The sequence below is a fragment of the Moschus berezovskii genome, chromosome 20, assembly GCF_049115385.1.
Source record: "Moschus berezovskii isolate FMDL1 chromosome 20, NW_MosBer_1.0, whole genome shotgun sequence".
Classification (NCBI taxonomy): domain Eukaryota; kingdom Metazoa; phylum Chordata; class Mammalia; order Artiodactyla; family Moschidae; genus Moschus; species Moschus berezovskii.
Window position 1 is genome coordinate 47824419 of NC_142479.1, and position 16622 is coordinate 47841040.

Genomic DNA, 16622 nt, shown 5'->3' on the forward strand with positions numbered 1-16622 from the left:
AAGGAAATCAACCCTGAATATTCATTGGAAGGACTGATGCTGAAGCTGAAGCTCCAATACTTTGGCCACCTGATGCAAGGAACTGCTCATTGGAAAAGACCCTGATGCTGGAAAAGATTGAAGGCAAAAGGAGAAGGGGGCAGCAGAGGGTAAAATGGTTGGATAGCATTATCATTTCAATGGATACGAGTTTGAGCAAACTCTGAGAGACAGGGAAGGACAGGGAAGCCTCATGTCCTGCAGTCTATGTAGTTGCAAACAGTTGGACACAACTGAGCGACTGAACAACAACAAAGTTTTGGCATTTGTCATAAAGAATCTGCCTGCCAACGCAGGAGGCTTAAGAGACGTGGGTTCTTTACCTCAGTTGGGAAGATCCTCTGGAGTAGGAAATGGCAGCCCACTCTGTTATAGTGGCCTGGAAAATCCCATGTCCAGGAGTCTCATGGGCTACAGTCCTTCGGATCACCAAGAGTTAGACACGACTTCAGTGAGTGAACAACAAGTAAATGATATTGATTCTTCAGTTTTCTGCCTATAAGATTTGACCTTGGCTTCTGTTTGTTCAGGGAGTAATGTCAGGGAAAGGGAGGTCTCAGTGCTCTGGAGGGTTGCATTTAGGTTCTTATACTGCTTCTTGTACTTACTTTCATCCCATCCCTCTATCTTAATGTTTCTCTTGCATACTTCTCTCTGCAGATTTCTGGTTATGTCAATTCCTAAGCTTTTCATGAATTTTGGCTGCATACTGACTTTCTCTCTAAACACTACTGAGTTAAGTTTCAGCTTAGTCTGGTCAGTTAAATCAGTTTCTAATGTTTACCCACATGTTTTCCATCTTACAGAATTTTGTTCATGTTGTGTCTGCTGTAGGTTCTTTTTCTGTTCCCTCTGTTCTTGTGGGCATGTACTTTTTAGATTCTTTTCCTGTCATTTTAGTTGCATTTTTGAATCATTGGATGATAAATTACTACCTCCACCATATTGAACTGGAAATCTTGTGCAAACTTTTTTCTATTAATGTAACATTAATGCTTCAGTCCAGTTCAGCTCAGTCGTGTCCAATTCTTTGTGACCCCATGAGTCACAGCACACCAGGCCTCCCTGTCCATCACCAACTCCCGGAGTTCACTCATACTCATGTCCATCGAGCCGGTGATGCCATCCAGCCATCTCATTCTCTGTTGTCCCCTTCTCCTCCTGCCCCCAATCCCTCCCAGCATCAGATTCTTTTCCAGTGAGTCAGCTCTTCGCATGAGGTGGCCAAAGTACTGGAGCTTCAACTTCAGCGTCAGTACTTCCAATGAATACCCAAGACTGATCTCCTTTAGAATGGACTGGTTGGATCTCCTTGCAGTCCAAGGGACTCTCAAGAGTCTTCTCCAGCACCACAGTTCAAAAGCATCAATTCTTCGGCGATCAGCTTTCTTCACAGTCCAACTTTCACAGCCATACATGACTACTGGAAAACCATAGCCTTGACTAGACGGACGTTGGTTGGCAGAGTAATGTCTCTGCTTTTTAATATGCTCTCTAGGTTGGTCATAACTTTCCTTCCAAGGAGTAAGCGTCTTTTAATTTCATGGCTGCAATCAGCATCCACAGTGATTTTGGAGCCCCCCAAAAATAAAGTCTGACACTGTTTCCACAATGTTTAGACACTCACATTTCCCCATTCTTCATACCACTTCAAAAAGGGCTTACATGCACTGTATTGCAACTTGCTTTTTAAAAAGCACCTCTGTATAATGGGTTCCTTTCATTTTTGAAGCTCTATTTTAATGTTTTTAAAGTTAAAATTTTAGATATATATGTAACTTATTTCATCTGTGCCCTTTTAATGATCACTTGGGTTGTTACAACTTTTGCTGCTCTGACCATCCTTTTACATATATAATTGCCTTCTAGTGACAGAGCTTTTGTAGAATTTTTTATTAATTTTTTTTTTTTTTTTGCCCATACACTGCTTGCAGGATCTTAGTTCCCTGACTTGGGCCACCACGTTGAAAGTGCCAAGTCCTAACCAGTGGATCACCAGGGAATTCCCTGTAGGAGTATTTTAGACATCAAGTCCTTGGTCACTGGGTATTTGCATTTTAAATTTTAGTAGATCTTGCCAAGTTGCCCTTAAAAGAAAAATAAAATGGCCATTCCAGTTTATACCCAGATAACATAGATCATGATAAAGATCATGGATTCTGAAGCCTGGCTGCCTAGGTGTGAGTTCTGCCTCTTTGACTCATTTGCTGGATGATTTTGGCAAATTCCATAACCTGTTTACTTTCCTCTTCTGTAAAGCTGGGATAAGAGCAGCGGCTCTTTTGTAGAGTAGATGTGGATTTAATAAGGTAATCTATGAAAGGACTTAGACCACCACCTGAACAATGCAGAACAGTGCTCTCTTAGCTGCTGCTTTTGTTTGTGTCTGCTAGGATCTCACCACAGAAACATTCTGTATTTTCTTCACTAGTTCTCTCTGTGGAATATAATGAAAATTTCTTAGGAAATCTGTGAGAAAGTCTTCTAAATTATATTTTATATTAAGTATTACAGGTTAAAAATTCTTATGTAACTTAGCCTTTTGTATTCATTTTTCACTGTTAAAAACATCTTTGACATATCTGTTGATTTGGTTTTGTTTTTGTTGCCTAGCACTCCCACCAAAGGCATAGAGAACAAAGCTTTTGATCGCAATACAGAATCTCTCTTTGAAGAACTGTCTTCAGCTGGTTCAGGTCTAATTGGAGATGTGGATGAAGGAGCAGATTTACTAGGTATGATAGTTTATCTGAAATAGTATCATACTGTTTTAAAAATAGATTTTTAAAATGATATAATGGAACATTTCTTTAAAATGTCCCTAACTGGGGCTTCCCTGGTGGCTCGGTGGTAAAGAATCCGCCTGCCAATGCAAGAGACCCTGGTCTGATCCCTGATCTGGGGAGATCCCGTGTGCCATGAAGCAGCTAAGCCTGTGTTCCACAGCTACTGAGCCTACGTTCTAGAGCCTGGGAGCCACAACTACTGAGCCCCCATGCCACAACTACTGAAACCCATGTGCCTTAGAGCCCATACTCCACAACAAGAGAAGCCACCACAGTGAGAAGCTTGTGCACGACAACTAGAGGATAGCCCTTGCTCGCCCGCAACTAGAGAAAAGCCTGCACATCAAGACCCAGCACAACCAAAAATAAATTAAAAAAAAAAAAGTCCCTAACTGTCCAGTGGGGCAGAGTTATTGTGCTTTTAAGTAATTAGTAGGAACGTATTCTTTGAAATCATGAAAGTTTTAAATGAAAATGTCTTCCCATATGGATGCATTTAGAATTGAATTGCTTTTTAGTTTGTATTTTGAATTCACATACACAATTTATTGAATTCCTTCCTGCTGTGATCTGAGAACAGTATTACATATAAGAAACACAGTGATACATGTATACATATGGTTATATCTAGATGTATAGATTTATGGATTGATGGATAGTTACTTCCTGGCTTAAATAGAGTTCATTAAATTCACTTGACTTTTCTGAGATTTCACAGAGTATTCTGTTTTAGCTTCTTGAGAAATATGTTAGCATTTGTATTGTTGAGGATTGTCTGGTTTGAAAAGGATACTCTATTTGGCTCTTCTACTATTGATCTGGTTTGTTGTTGTTCAGTCGCTAAGTCTTATCTGACTCTTTGCAACCCCATGGACTATAGCCTGCCAAGCTCCTCTGTCTATGGGATTTCCCAGGCAAGAATACTGGAATGGGTTGCCATTTCCTTCTCCAGGGAATCTTCCTAACCCATGGATTGAACCCTGGTCTCCTGCATTGACAAGCAGATTCTTTACCGCTGAGCCACCAGGGACTGAATGACCTTTGCCAAATATCTTAACCTCTCTGGGCGTTAGTTTCTTTGTGTATAAAAAGAAAGACTTGAGCTCTAATTCAGGGGTTGGATAGGCTGCGACTCCTGGATTATTTGTGTGTACAAATAAAGTTTTATTGGGACACAGCCCCACTTTAAAAAAAAAAAAAAACACGTTTATCTCTGATTTTGGGCTTCCCAGTTGGCACAGTGGTAAAGAATCTGCCTGGCAGTGCAGGAGATACAAGAGACGCAGGTTTAATCCTTGGGTCAGGAGGATCCCCTGGAGGAGGAAATGGCAACCCACTCCAGTATTCTTGCCTGGAAAATCCCATGGATAGAGCAGCCTCGCGGGCTACAGTCCATAACGTCTCAAAGAGTTGGTCAGGATGGAACACACACACACACAGACACCCACACACAGTAGTTGTTTTTGCAGAGTTAAGTTGTCCCTAATAGGGATTATGTGGTTTATAAAGCCTAAAATATTCACCATCTGGGCCCTTACACAAAAAGTTTTCACCTGCTTTAAGTGATCTTTAAAGTTTCTTGAACAATAATTACATGAATGAGATTTCCCTGAGGGTCCAGTGGTTAAGACTCTGTGCTTCCATGCAGGGGGCATAGGTTCGGTCCCTAGTCGGTGAACTAAGATCTTGCAAGTTATACCATGCAGTCAAAAAAAAAAAAAAAAAAGTTTACATGAATCTGACTCCTGTCAATTAGCTTTGATGTGCCTTTCTTTATAACTTAAGACCTTATAGAAATTGAATACATTATAGTATTAAAAATCTATGCCTTTGGAATGGATTCTGGTCTCCAAACATTTTTTGTATCCCTTAGTAATTCGGTATAGATTACAGTGTTCTTAAAAGGTGCTGTTTGTCAATCTTGTGGATATAGAGAGGTGTTGCTTGCATTCATTTATGTCAAATTTATTGATTTATGTCCTCAATAAGTATTTTTTGAAGGAAACACAGTTTCTGTCTACACAGAGCTCATAGACTTATTTAAAATAAGAGAGATTGAAAGTACATTAATAAACTTAGGTATAGACTCCCACCACTATGTAAAACATTGGAAGCTTTGAATGAACTTGCATTTTTCAAGGATATCTTAAGGATTAATTCTTAAGAAGCAGTCCGTTTTTACATTTAAATTTGGGCTCTAACTTTGTTAATATTAAATTGTGCATGAAAAGTTCCTTTTAAGATTTGATATAAGAAACTGATTTCCTGCCAAAATTGAGGAACAGATGCAAAAAAATGTTAGAAAAAAGAATTTTTTATGTTTAAACACATTCTCGGATGTATATATAGCAAAGCGCAGTTTGTTGTTTTGACAAATGCAGAGAATTGTATAGCCACCACCAGAATTAATATATATCACCTCTCAAAAAATTCCTTCATGCTTCCCCTTTGTAATTTACCAGAGTGAAGTACTTTTTAAATGTACTTTTTACCCTCTGCTTCCTTATAATCCAGTATTGAATAATATCATTATTGAGGTTGGTGGCCCTAAACTTACTTTCTTGTAAAAATGTAAGAAGCCACATAATGCTTAGAAATAATTGTCATCTTTTAAATAAAATATTTTTCTAAAAGCTTCCATTCTTTAAGTCAGAAAATTAAGCATAATAGCTTAAAACAAAATCCTGATTTCCTTTTCACTTTGAAAAGAAGAAATAAAAAACTACTCTATTTTCCCTTTGGCAGATATTTATATATTTACCTGGAAAATGTTCCAGATTTGAAGTTTTCATATATTACCTTAAATGATTTAAGCCTATATGAATACTTTTGGTCAAAGATGTTAAATGAAACCTCCAGTGCACGTAGTTGTTCTTGGCTTCTCTGCCGTTTTATTCAGCAATAGTAATTGCATTGTAATACTAACTGGAACGTGGTTAAACTGGTAAAATTGTTTCCCAAAGTTCCTTAAATTGTCTTCAGTTGATAAATAAGTCCATTTCTATAACTCATTATTCGTTTTACAATAACCCAGTAATTGTAAAACTCTCCCCTGATCTTTGTAATCCTTCTGCATGTACTCAGTTTTAGGTTCCTTTTTTCAAATTTTAGCAGTTTGTCCTTCATCGCGATTGATAGCTCATTCTTTGACTATATTTCCAGTGATTGTTTTCTCCATTCACTTTTGTCACCTACCCCCGTGGCCACATTCTGGAACTTGTGAATCATACATTCATTCATCCTGTTCTTGAGATTTTCTCTGATTTTCTTACTATTGATTAAATTTTATTTTTTCAGTTTCACTATTTTAACTAACTTCTTCCTGTTATCATTTAAACATGTTCCAGTCTTTACCATTTTAAAATAAAACTACTTCCCTCTTCTGACTCCATGTCTTTAGTACCTTTCCACCAGATGACTCTCCTCCCATTTCCAGCCATGGTTTTTTACAGCAATATCAGTGAGGCAGGTGTCTATTATGTGCCTGGCACTATTCTAGATTGATATACCAGTGAACAAAACAGACTTCTTGAAAGTGTGTCTACTTTTAACAGGCAAGGTTTCCCTAGCCTCACTTGACCTTGTGTGACTGCAGTCTGTCATTTTGCCCCACACTAGCCTTCCCAGACCCCACTCCAGTACTCTTTCCTGGAAAATCCCATGGCGGAGGAGCCTAGTAGGCTGCAGTCCATGGAGTCTCGAAGAATCGGACATGGCTGAGCGACTTCACTTTCACTTTTCACTTTCAAGCATTGGAGAAGGAAATGTCAACCCACTCCAGTGTTCTTACCTGGAGAATCCCAGGGACGGTGGAGCCTCGTGGGCTGCTGTCTATGGGGTCGCACAGAGTCGGACACGACTGAAGCAACTTAGCAGCAGCAGCAGCCTTCCCAGAAATAGCCTTCTTGTTTGCTATCTCCAGCAGTTCCTTCTCAGTTATTTCACATGACTTCTCAAATAGCATTTGTCTTTAAACAGTCTTTGCTGTGGGTTCTGTCCTATCAGAGTTCTCTGTATTCTTTCCTGCCTCTGATGATTTCTTTTCAGTCTTTGCAGGATCCTTTCTCTGCCCATCTTTCAGATGTTCCTAGTCCAGGTTTGCTTCCATGTTTGGGATGTCTTATTTGCTCTTGTTTTTTCTGGGTTTTCATGGCTCATTGCTCCAAACTTTTTCTCTCCATCTAAGATTTTTTTCTATAGCACCAGACTGTTACTTCCAAACAGCACTCTAGACCACTTCTAAGATGATTTGTAGAGCCTTGTAGTTAAAACTCAGTTCATCAACATCTTTCTTATGTCCCCCAAGGCTGTTCTTATATCAACATGTATTAACTCAGTGAATGACCTCACCATCAACTCATTTCTCCATCCTAAATCTCTCTCATTTCCCTCAAAACCAGTCATGAGGATATTTTGCCTCCTTCCTTAAAAAAAATGTCTATGTATCTGTTTCTATATCTCCTTCTTGCCTCTAACTAAATGGCATACCCTTCTCTATGAGTTCTGCCTCAATCTCCTAGTTAAAGCTCAGTTGTCTGGAAGCATTCCCATAGCACTACATTGATTATGCAACTCTTCATAATACTTTATTGTAGTTTTTTAATGTGCCTGCCTCCCTGACTAGACTATAAGCTCAGTATGGCCTCGACAATTATATATTTAGCTCACTGTTGAGCCTTTGGCACATGGCACAGCAACTGAGTGAGTGGACTATTAAATAGTTCTAACAGTTTTGTTTCACCTCTAAATCTAACTTTTGAAATTAAAACTCCTTTACAGGAGAATTTGTAAGAGAGGAGTGTACTTTTGGAAAAATGCACATACAGAAAGAGATAGAATTGTGCATACTTCCTCAAGGAAGCAATAGATAATCTGGAATCCCATCTATAAACCTAACTTGCAAAGCAGTGCTGAAATCCAAATGAGATGTGTTTTATTTTTAAAACTGTCAGGCAGTTTTTTGCTTGTTTTAATAGGATAAGTTTTCCAAATATGTCACACCTATGTTTATGCTTAGTTGAAGACATTTATAGAAGTATGGCCACTTCAAGTTACATTTTTCTTATAGTCATCATTTTTATCAATACATTTCAAAGTGAAAATTTTGGACAATGGTATTGGTTAGGCATTAAAATTATATGCTAGATTTTAGAAGAACTCTTCACTGAGAATGTGTAAACTCTAGAAACTATAAGATGATTTCCATAGAACACATATTTCAAAAGTATTCCTGTTTATGATATTTATACTTTATTATGTTTGGTTTCTCTACATCTTTTCAATTTTATTGGCTCCTTTCTCTCATTTTGAAATAAATGAGGATGGATCTTGCTTTCTGAAAACAATCTAATTGAGATTCTCATTCATTTTTTTTGCTTGGGCTGCTTCCCCAGGGGAATATTCTGGTGTGTATGCTTTTAAATACTTTAATGTTACAGCTTTTTAAGCTAGGTGGTCTTGGCTGCTTTTCTCATTAATGCTTTCTCATTTTTTTTCTGCTCAACTATATTTTCCCTGCATATATTTTTCAGCTTTTATGCTTATCTCCCTATGTGCTTCAGAGTTTAGCAGACAGTCATTATAAAAACTTTTTCACCCAACCTCAACCCTATATCTTTTGACTCTATAGCTTTAATAACATTAGAGTTTAAAGCAAATATTTCAACATATCTTGTCAAATTCATTTTTAAATTGGAATTCGGAAACTGTTTTAGTTTGTGTTTAGTTTCAGCTTTTGGATAATATGTAGATGATTAAATAAGCTACTATTTCTGGTATTTATTCTTCATGGTGGAAGTACCTTGTTCTTTGAGAATATCTGAGATAATTATAATACAGACAATATAGGAGTCCATAAGTGAGCAGAGAACTTCTAGCATTCCCAGGTTGGTTGAGTTTTAAATTGCCTTATAGTTATTTGAAATATTACCTCTTTTTTAAAATAAAGAGACATGTTAGCTCTTTTAATTTTTTGTTGTTTTCTTTAGAAATAGTTCCTGTTTTAGGTGGGTTATGAATATTATTTCTTCCACTGTATGTAATTTTCCAATATTAGCTCATGAAACACGGAATGGTCGGTGTTTTGTTTTGCTTTGCTTTGTTTTTGTAACTTTCTGAGGTATATTCTCTAGTGTGTTGTTTAGTTTCTTCAGTTTCTTACAAGTCGCAAACTGAATAGCTTTCTTCTCCCTGAAGATCACTATGTTGGGTCTCACATTGAATGTGCTACCACCCACCGTACAGTACTCACTAAGTTACTAAGCAAGGTTCTAAAAATTGACAAGCAAACATTGTTTCAAAGAGGGCACTTTGAAGAAACCTTTATATTATTGATCTGGAATTTTCATTCTAATTATATTTAAGTTTATTTTGTAAAATAATTAGTAACATATCAGAGCATCCTTACGAATGAAGGAAATCATCTTAATTTCTGTCTTTTTCACATCATTATGCATTGAATCATAACATTGTGCTTTCAAATGTCTTTCATGTCATGCATAAAACTTGTTGAATTAAGTATCTATTTTCATGCTGTTTCTCACATGAAACATCTCTTGTTCTTTGTTTTTGCTTTACATGGAATGCATGGGCTTTAAGACCATAATTTCTTTGGTAAGGTTTCATCTGTGTTGGGGTTCTGTTTCTTGTTTCTGCCTGTTCTATATTAATAAGACCTAACTTTTAGGCAAAAGCCTACAATATAAAGTATGATTTAGAAATGACTTTTCATCCATATTAATGCTATTCTTTTTTCCCCACTAAATACTGTTACTTTTAAAAATATTTGGCAGAAAAGTCTTCACTGTTGTGGAATATTATCTAGGAGAAGCAAAATACAGACTTAAGAAAACCTTTAGCTTTGTTCTGTGGTAGATAATTATTTATAATTTTATAACGTATGCAAGTAAACATATAAAAATGAAATTTTTATAGACAAAATGAGATTATTGAGGGACAGATAAAATGTTAAGATAAAATTTGTGACTATAACTTGTTTTAAGTCTATATATATATTTACTTTCAAATTTTTTATCTTTTTTCTTTGGTAGGAATGGGTCGTGAAGTTGAAAATCTTATATTGGAAAATACACAACTGTTGGAAACCAAGTAAGTATATACAGAATTTAACAGGGGACAAGAGATACTGAATTTTCTTCTCATCCATATCAACGTCACATCTTTAATTTAACACAGTACAAATGCAGACTTACTACCCTGTCTCCCCACCCTTCTCTGTGTATGGCCTTGTGCATACACATGTACACAAGCAGATAGTTAATGGGACCTAATTTCACTAATAGATAGATTTCATTGCTCTGGGTTTGTTTGTTTTTTTCCCCCATAAACAGATTTTGATCTCCTTTTACCCTACAAGTATCCATGCCTTTCTCTTAATCTTCTGAATGTGTCCTGTGTAGTATCATTTCAGAACTTATTAAGAATAATACCCTTATTGATGCTATAAATTTAATCTTAATTCTGACTTTTAATAATTTGGTGGTCTGCCTTGCCTTATCTATTCTTTGGTAAGTGGGAAAAGTAAAAACATTACTTTGTGGGCCTTTCTTTTTAAAACCTCCAAACAACATCAGATAGAGTATCCTTGAAGCATTCAGTGATTATTTAGCTTTTTGATTGTAGTTACTTTAGTCTACAAGAGAAATAAGCTTAAAGATAGAATGTTTATTTGTAATGGTGCTCTTTAAATATGTGTTTCTTAGAAATGCCTTGAATGTAGTGAAGAATGACTTGATAGCAAAAGTAGATGAACTTACCTGTGAGAAAGATGTGCTGCAAGGGGAGCTGGAGGCTGTGAAACAAGCCAAGCTGAAGCTGGAGGAAAAGAACAAAGAATTGGAAGAAGAGCTTAGGAAGTAAGTTTTTACCATGTTGTTCTAAACCGAACAAGCATTGCCAGTGTACCACCAGGATTATAATAAGACTGCTACCTTTAGTCCTCTCAAGTCACAAAGGGCACAGAACTGCCTGGGATAGGGTTAAGTGCCTGGCTGATTGCGTCTGCTCTGAACAGACCCTCTCATTTATTGACTATTACAATTTTTTGTGTATGTCATGATTGTGAAAGAAGTTAGACTGACTGTTCAGATGTTGCTAATCAGGAAACTGTAAAGATTCATTATTTTTCTTTACCCAGCTTTCTTTAATACCTGTTTTTCTGACAACAGTGCTATAATAATGTTCCCTTAAATGAAAGCAGCTAAATACTCTGGAAAAAGAAAATTAATCATTTAATGGTAGTTAAATTTTTTGACCTATTCTCTATTCTTTAAAAAGTTGAAGTCAACTTGAATAACATGTTTTGTTTTTTTTTCCCCCCCCGACTAGAGCTCGTGCAGAAGTTGAAGATGCAAAGCAAAAAGCAAAAGATGATGATGATGTAGGTTTATAATTTTGAACTTGTTTTTCTTACCTTGCCACATTCTGGTATTTTGGAAAAATCTTGTTAACTAAGCTTTGGATATATCACTTTAAAGATGAAAGTTCAGTTCAGTCACTCAGTTGTGTCCGACTCTTTGCGATCCCATGGACTGCAGCATGCCAGGCCTGTCTGTCCATCACCAACTCCCGGAGTTTACTCAAACTCATGTCCATTGAGTCGGGAGTGCCATCCAACCATCTCATCCTCTGTCGTCCCCTTCTCCTCCTGCCTTCAATCTTTCCCAGCATCAGGGTCTCTTCCAGTGAGTCAGTTCTTCGCATCAGGTGTCCAAAGTATTGGAGTTTCAGCTTCAGCATCAGTCCTTCCAATGAATATTCAGGACTGATGTCCTTTAGGATGGACTGGTTGGATCTCCTTGCAGTCCAAGGGACTCTCAAGAGTCTTCTCCAACACCAAAGTTCAAAGCCATCAATTCTTCGGCACTCAGCTTCCTTTATAGTCCAAGTCTCAACATCCATACATGACTACTGGAAAAACCATATCTTTGACTAGACAGACCGTTGTTGGCAAAATAATGTCTCTGCTTTTCAATATGCTGTCTTGGTTGGTTATAACTTTTCTTCCAAGGAGCAAGTGTCTTTTAATTTCATGGCTTCAGTCACCATCTGCAGTGATTTTGGAGCCCCCAAAAATAAAATCTGTCTCTGTTTCCATTGTTTCCCTATCTATTTCCCATGAAGTGATGGGACCAGGTGCCATGATCTTAGTTTTCTAAATGTTGAGTTTTAAGCCAACTATGTCACTCCCCTCTTTCACTTTCATCAAGAAGCTCTTTAGTTCTTCATTTTCTGCCATTAGGGCGGTGTCAAAAAGTCAAAATCATGTTTATGATCATGAATAGGATAGATCATGCTCCTATGTACTATCCAGATGGTAAGCTTTCTAGCTCTATGTGTGTTCTCAGTTTTCCTCTGTGGCTTTGTACTTTCACTTGTGTTTGCATGTTCAAGATCAAGAGCTAGCTGGAGAATTTTGGAGTTTTTTTGTTTGTTGTTTGTTTTGTTTCCAATTTTAACTTAGAAATATATGAAAGCTTTAGTAATAAAAAACTTAATGGTATTAAACATAGAAAGATGTCTATCAACTTTATAAGCAATTAGCCCATATTGTTTTCAACATATAAATACAAAAGAATAAATATGAACTTCTTGCCAATGTTAGCATATTATTCTGTTGGTAACTAGGTTATCATCCCTATAATAGGTGTTTGCTGCTTAAGTATCAGACTTGAGATATGTGGGTGTCCTGATCAGAATGATTATTTGGTGTCCCTTCAATCTCTTATTTGTGCTTTTATATGATACTTGATACATTTAAAATATATGCTGTATATGTAGGTTATGAGTAATAACATTAACATTATAATAAATTAACATTATGAACCCACTGTTTAAGAACTAGGACATTATCAAACATTGAAGCTATGCTATGCTCTTCCCTCTGGAGGATACTACTATCCTATACTTATCAACTTGAAAGAAAAATAATTTTATCATATCACACACGTATATATCTTTATAAGCTATGGTTAATTTTCATGGTTTTTGTGTTTTATATGTATTTAGTCTTTGAGACTTTCTTCTTTTTTCAGTATTATGTTTTTTATATTTACCCTAGTTGTTAGTGGTATATAATTCATTCATGTTCACTGCTTTATAATATCCCATTATATAAATGTACTATAATTTATGTATTTGTTTTTCTGTAAATGAATGTTTTGGTTATTTTCAGCTTTTTAATACTACAAACAGTGCTGTTATGAACATTTCAGTGAGAGTCTTCTAATTTTTCTGGAGTGTGTAGCTAGTAGTGGGGTTGCTGTGTTGCAAACTCAAAATCCTTTAATCATTTGTTGTTTGACTTTTTTTTTAAAAAGGAGAGGTCAGGTTCTGTGGCAGGAGGATGAAGGAGAAAACTACTGAAGGCTAAACTCAGCTCTTATCTTACTGTCCCATGCCTTTCAGCTTTGATTTAAAATGTGCATACTCCACTTAGCAATACAAAAGCCCAATAGTTAAACCAACCTTCCTTTCCAGGAGAGCCTTTGGAAAGAAATCAGCAGTAGAAGGAAGTTTGACCAACTCCCTTTGGGATCTGACCATACTCATATTCCTTATCTTCCCTAATAATAATTGTGGTTAATACAGTTATCTCCATCTTATGTTTATTTTATATTTCTTTTGGTGTTTTAGTGACTCCCAGCACTGGGTACCTTGATAACTAGCCAACTAGCTTTTTATGCTTTTCAGTGACTTTGAGTATGTGTATAGATTGGTTGTTTGAAATAAATGTACCCCTTTTGGAACTTACTTGTAACTAATTTCTGAATAACTAGCATTTGTTATATAAAACATGAATTTAAGATACTGTTGTGATAACAGCATTTCCAGGTGAGCATATTAAATCTATAGAGATAACAGCTTTTTTTAGTTTCCTTCAAAATCTGCAGTATTCTTTGTATTTATTTCCTTTATAATATATTCAAATACTTGTATTTGTTTAGAAATTTTATCATCTACTTTTCAGTCATAAGTAATTGTTTCTCTTTATTGATTTTATTTTTGTAAGGCCATTTTTCTGTAAGTTAATATATTAAAATTAAGGAGTTAAAATTTTTACCTAAGTCTGAGCTATAAGACCAAAACAGATACAGGCTCCCAGAGTGATCTGCAGTCTTCTTTTCGTTATAGAGTGATATTCCCACAGCCCAAAGGAAGCGGTTTACTAGAGTAGAAATGGCCCGAGTTCTAATGGAGAGAAACCAATATAAAGAGAGATTGATGGAGCTTCAGGAAGCTGTTCGATGGACAGAGATGATTCGGTTTGTATGAGAAGTATCTCTAGTGTTTTTCTACTTAACTTATTGTTTACTAGGTTTCTGATTGTTTACTAATATTCATTTCTTTGTTCACAACTGGAGTCTTCCCTTGGGGATCCAAGCCCTTGCTCTGTTTACTAGGAAAGGTCTAAAGAAACACTGGCAATTAGAAACAGAACGTGATGGAAGTGGGTGCCTTTTGGGCCAGTAGAGCCTCTTGGAGGATATTCCCACAACTTCTCAAAGGCAGTTGAGTAGTCTGTCGACGAGAATCATCAATAAACAATCTATAATTGAAATGGAAGAGTTTTTTTGGTGCCAAATGGAGGACTGTAACCTGGGAGAGAACCTCTCTGATAACTGATTGCTGCTGCTAAGTCACTTCAGTCGTGTCCGACTCTGTGCGACCCCATAGACACCAGCCCACCAGGCTCCCCCGTCCCTGGGATTCTCCAGGCAAGAACACTGGAGTGGGTTGCCATTTCCTTCTTCAGTGTGTGAAAGTGAAGTTGCTCAGTCATGTCTGACTTGTAGCGACCCCATGGACTGCAGCCTACCAGGCTCCTCTGTCCATGGGATTTTCTAGGCAAGAGTACTGGAGTGGCTTGCCATTGCTGTGGTTTTCAGCACAGTTTTATATCTTGTCAGAACAAGCAAAATCAAACAAGTCAGGGAAACATTCCTTCAGGGTTTCTAAGACACCAGATCAGTGTGTACACTGTGAGGCAGTATGGCCTTGCCACCTGGAAAGGGAGTCTTATCAAAAGACTGAGTATCAGCATTGGTGTCCCAGGAAGGGAGGCATTTCATCTTTTATTTTTTTAACATAGACATTCTTTACTTCTGGTCAGTGTACCCTTTTCTTTAATAATTAAAGCATATGTATAATATATGTTTGATAGTCCACAAATAGGCGTTTAAGTTAGCATAACATTTCAATTAAAGGATGTATAAGCCAGAATACTTCTCATTACCTCAATATGTGAACATTTCTTTCATCAGTCATTTTTTAAAAGAATATAGAAACTGACACTACTTTTGCAGTAATGTCAGGAAGAGATTAAATTTTCGTTTTCAACGTGAGAAACAAAATCATTCTTACTGGGTGTCTTCCTGTAAAATAGTCCTGATTTTTTTTCTCCTGTCTGACTAGGCTTGTATAAAAGCAACCTTCCATTGACACCTGTGTCAGTTGGATCTTACTTATTAATGCTGCCATCTAATGGTCATATCCTCAGTAACAGTGTTTGTTACTTCAGTTTTAAAGAGTTCATGAAAAGTTTTTAAACTAATTGCCCCCTAATTTGCCCATATTTTTCAGTTTGGATGGTCACATCAGATTTACCAGTAACAGTACACACTGATACACTGTTTTAAACTTTATGAAAGTGTTTTCTAACCACCACTTTTACTTCCTTATGATTATATCCTTTACTCAATAGTAATGAATGAAACATTTTATATAGCACATTTACAATTTTCAAAAGTTGTAATTGCTCATAACTGCTAAAAAGGAAGAAGATAAGTAGTGTCTTGTTGTTTTTGTCACTAAGACATACCTGACTCTTTTGTAGTCCAATGGGCTGTAGCCCACCAGGCTCCTCTGTCCATGGGATTTCCCAGGCAGGAATACTGGAGTGGGTTGCCATTTCCTTCTCCAGGGGATCTTCCCTAACCCAGGAAGATCGAACCCACGTCTCCTGCATTGGCAAGTGGATTCTTTACCACTGAGCCACCAGGGAAGCCTGATTAGTATCTTAATCTTTATTTATTGGACAAAGAAACCAATATACTAACAAATAGGTTCTTAAACGCCTGCTTTTAATAAAGAGATTTTGAATAAATAATAAGTAAATAGTTTAACAACTCTGACATATAGTCTGGCTCCCCTTTTTATTACTATTTTTAATTTTCACAGCCAAATGGTAGTCAACAAGTGAGAAAAAAAAAGGTAACTTTCTCCATTGAACTAAAAGATGTTTTAAAATTAGTCCAAAAAAAGAAAAAAATACCAGGAAAGGGAGTTCTGACAGTGATGGCAAAATCCTTACAGCCATACTGAATCAGTTTGCAGTGCCCTTTTTTTTTAAAAAAAAAATTTTGCCTAATTACCTAATCAATCCAGTTTATTTTCTTTCCTGGTCAGCTTTTCAGCAATGAAAAAGTTTCAGTCCTGTGAAAAATGACCCATTAGAACAATAAAGTTACAAGCTAGTTTTGAGAACTGGAAATATAAGACAAGCAGTATCTTTGTGTAGAGACACAGATTTATAATGCAATATTTTAATATTAGGTTGATGCAAATGTAATTACAGTTTCAGATTGTGAATTTTAAATCATTATAACTCAAACACATCTTTATTAATCAAAATAGAAACCATTACAGTCAACACATTTTTGCCAATGAAAAATAAGTTTATTTATTCCTGTAGTGTAAAAATCTGTACTTCAGGATTCAGCGAACTCTTGGAAAGCATTTTCTGCATCCTGCTGGTTGTGGAAGCACTTTCCCTGCAAA

General features: G+C 36.5%; 1 protein-coding gene across 5 annotated transcripts in view; it reads left to right on the top strand.

Moving 5' to 3' along the window:
• SPAG9 (sperm associated antigen 9) overlaps positions 1-16622 on the top strand; it is a 161932-nt gene that overhangs the window by 113606 nt on the left and 31704 nt on the right. For all 5 annotated transcript variants that reach the window (XM_055407539.2, XM_055407540.2, XM_055407541.2 and 2 more), the window contains 5 exons: positions 2653-2774; positions 9875-9932; positions 10547-10699; positions 11172-11223; positions 13977-14107. In XM_055407539.2, the coding sequence (XP_055263514.1) occupies positions 2653-2774; positions 9875-9932; positions 10547-10699; positions 11172-11223; positions 13977-14107 (516 nt within the window). The remainder of the gene's footprint in view (positions 1-2652; positions 2775-9874; positions 9933-10546; positions 10700-11171; positions 11224-13976; positions 14108-16622) is intronic.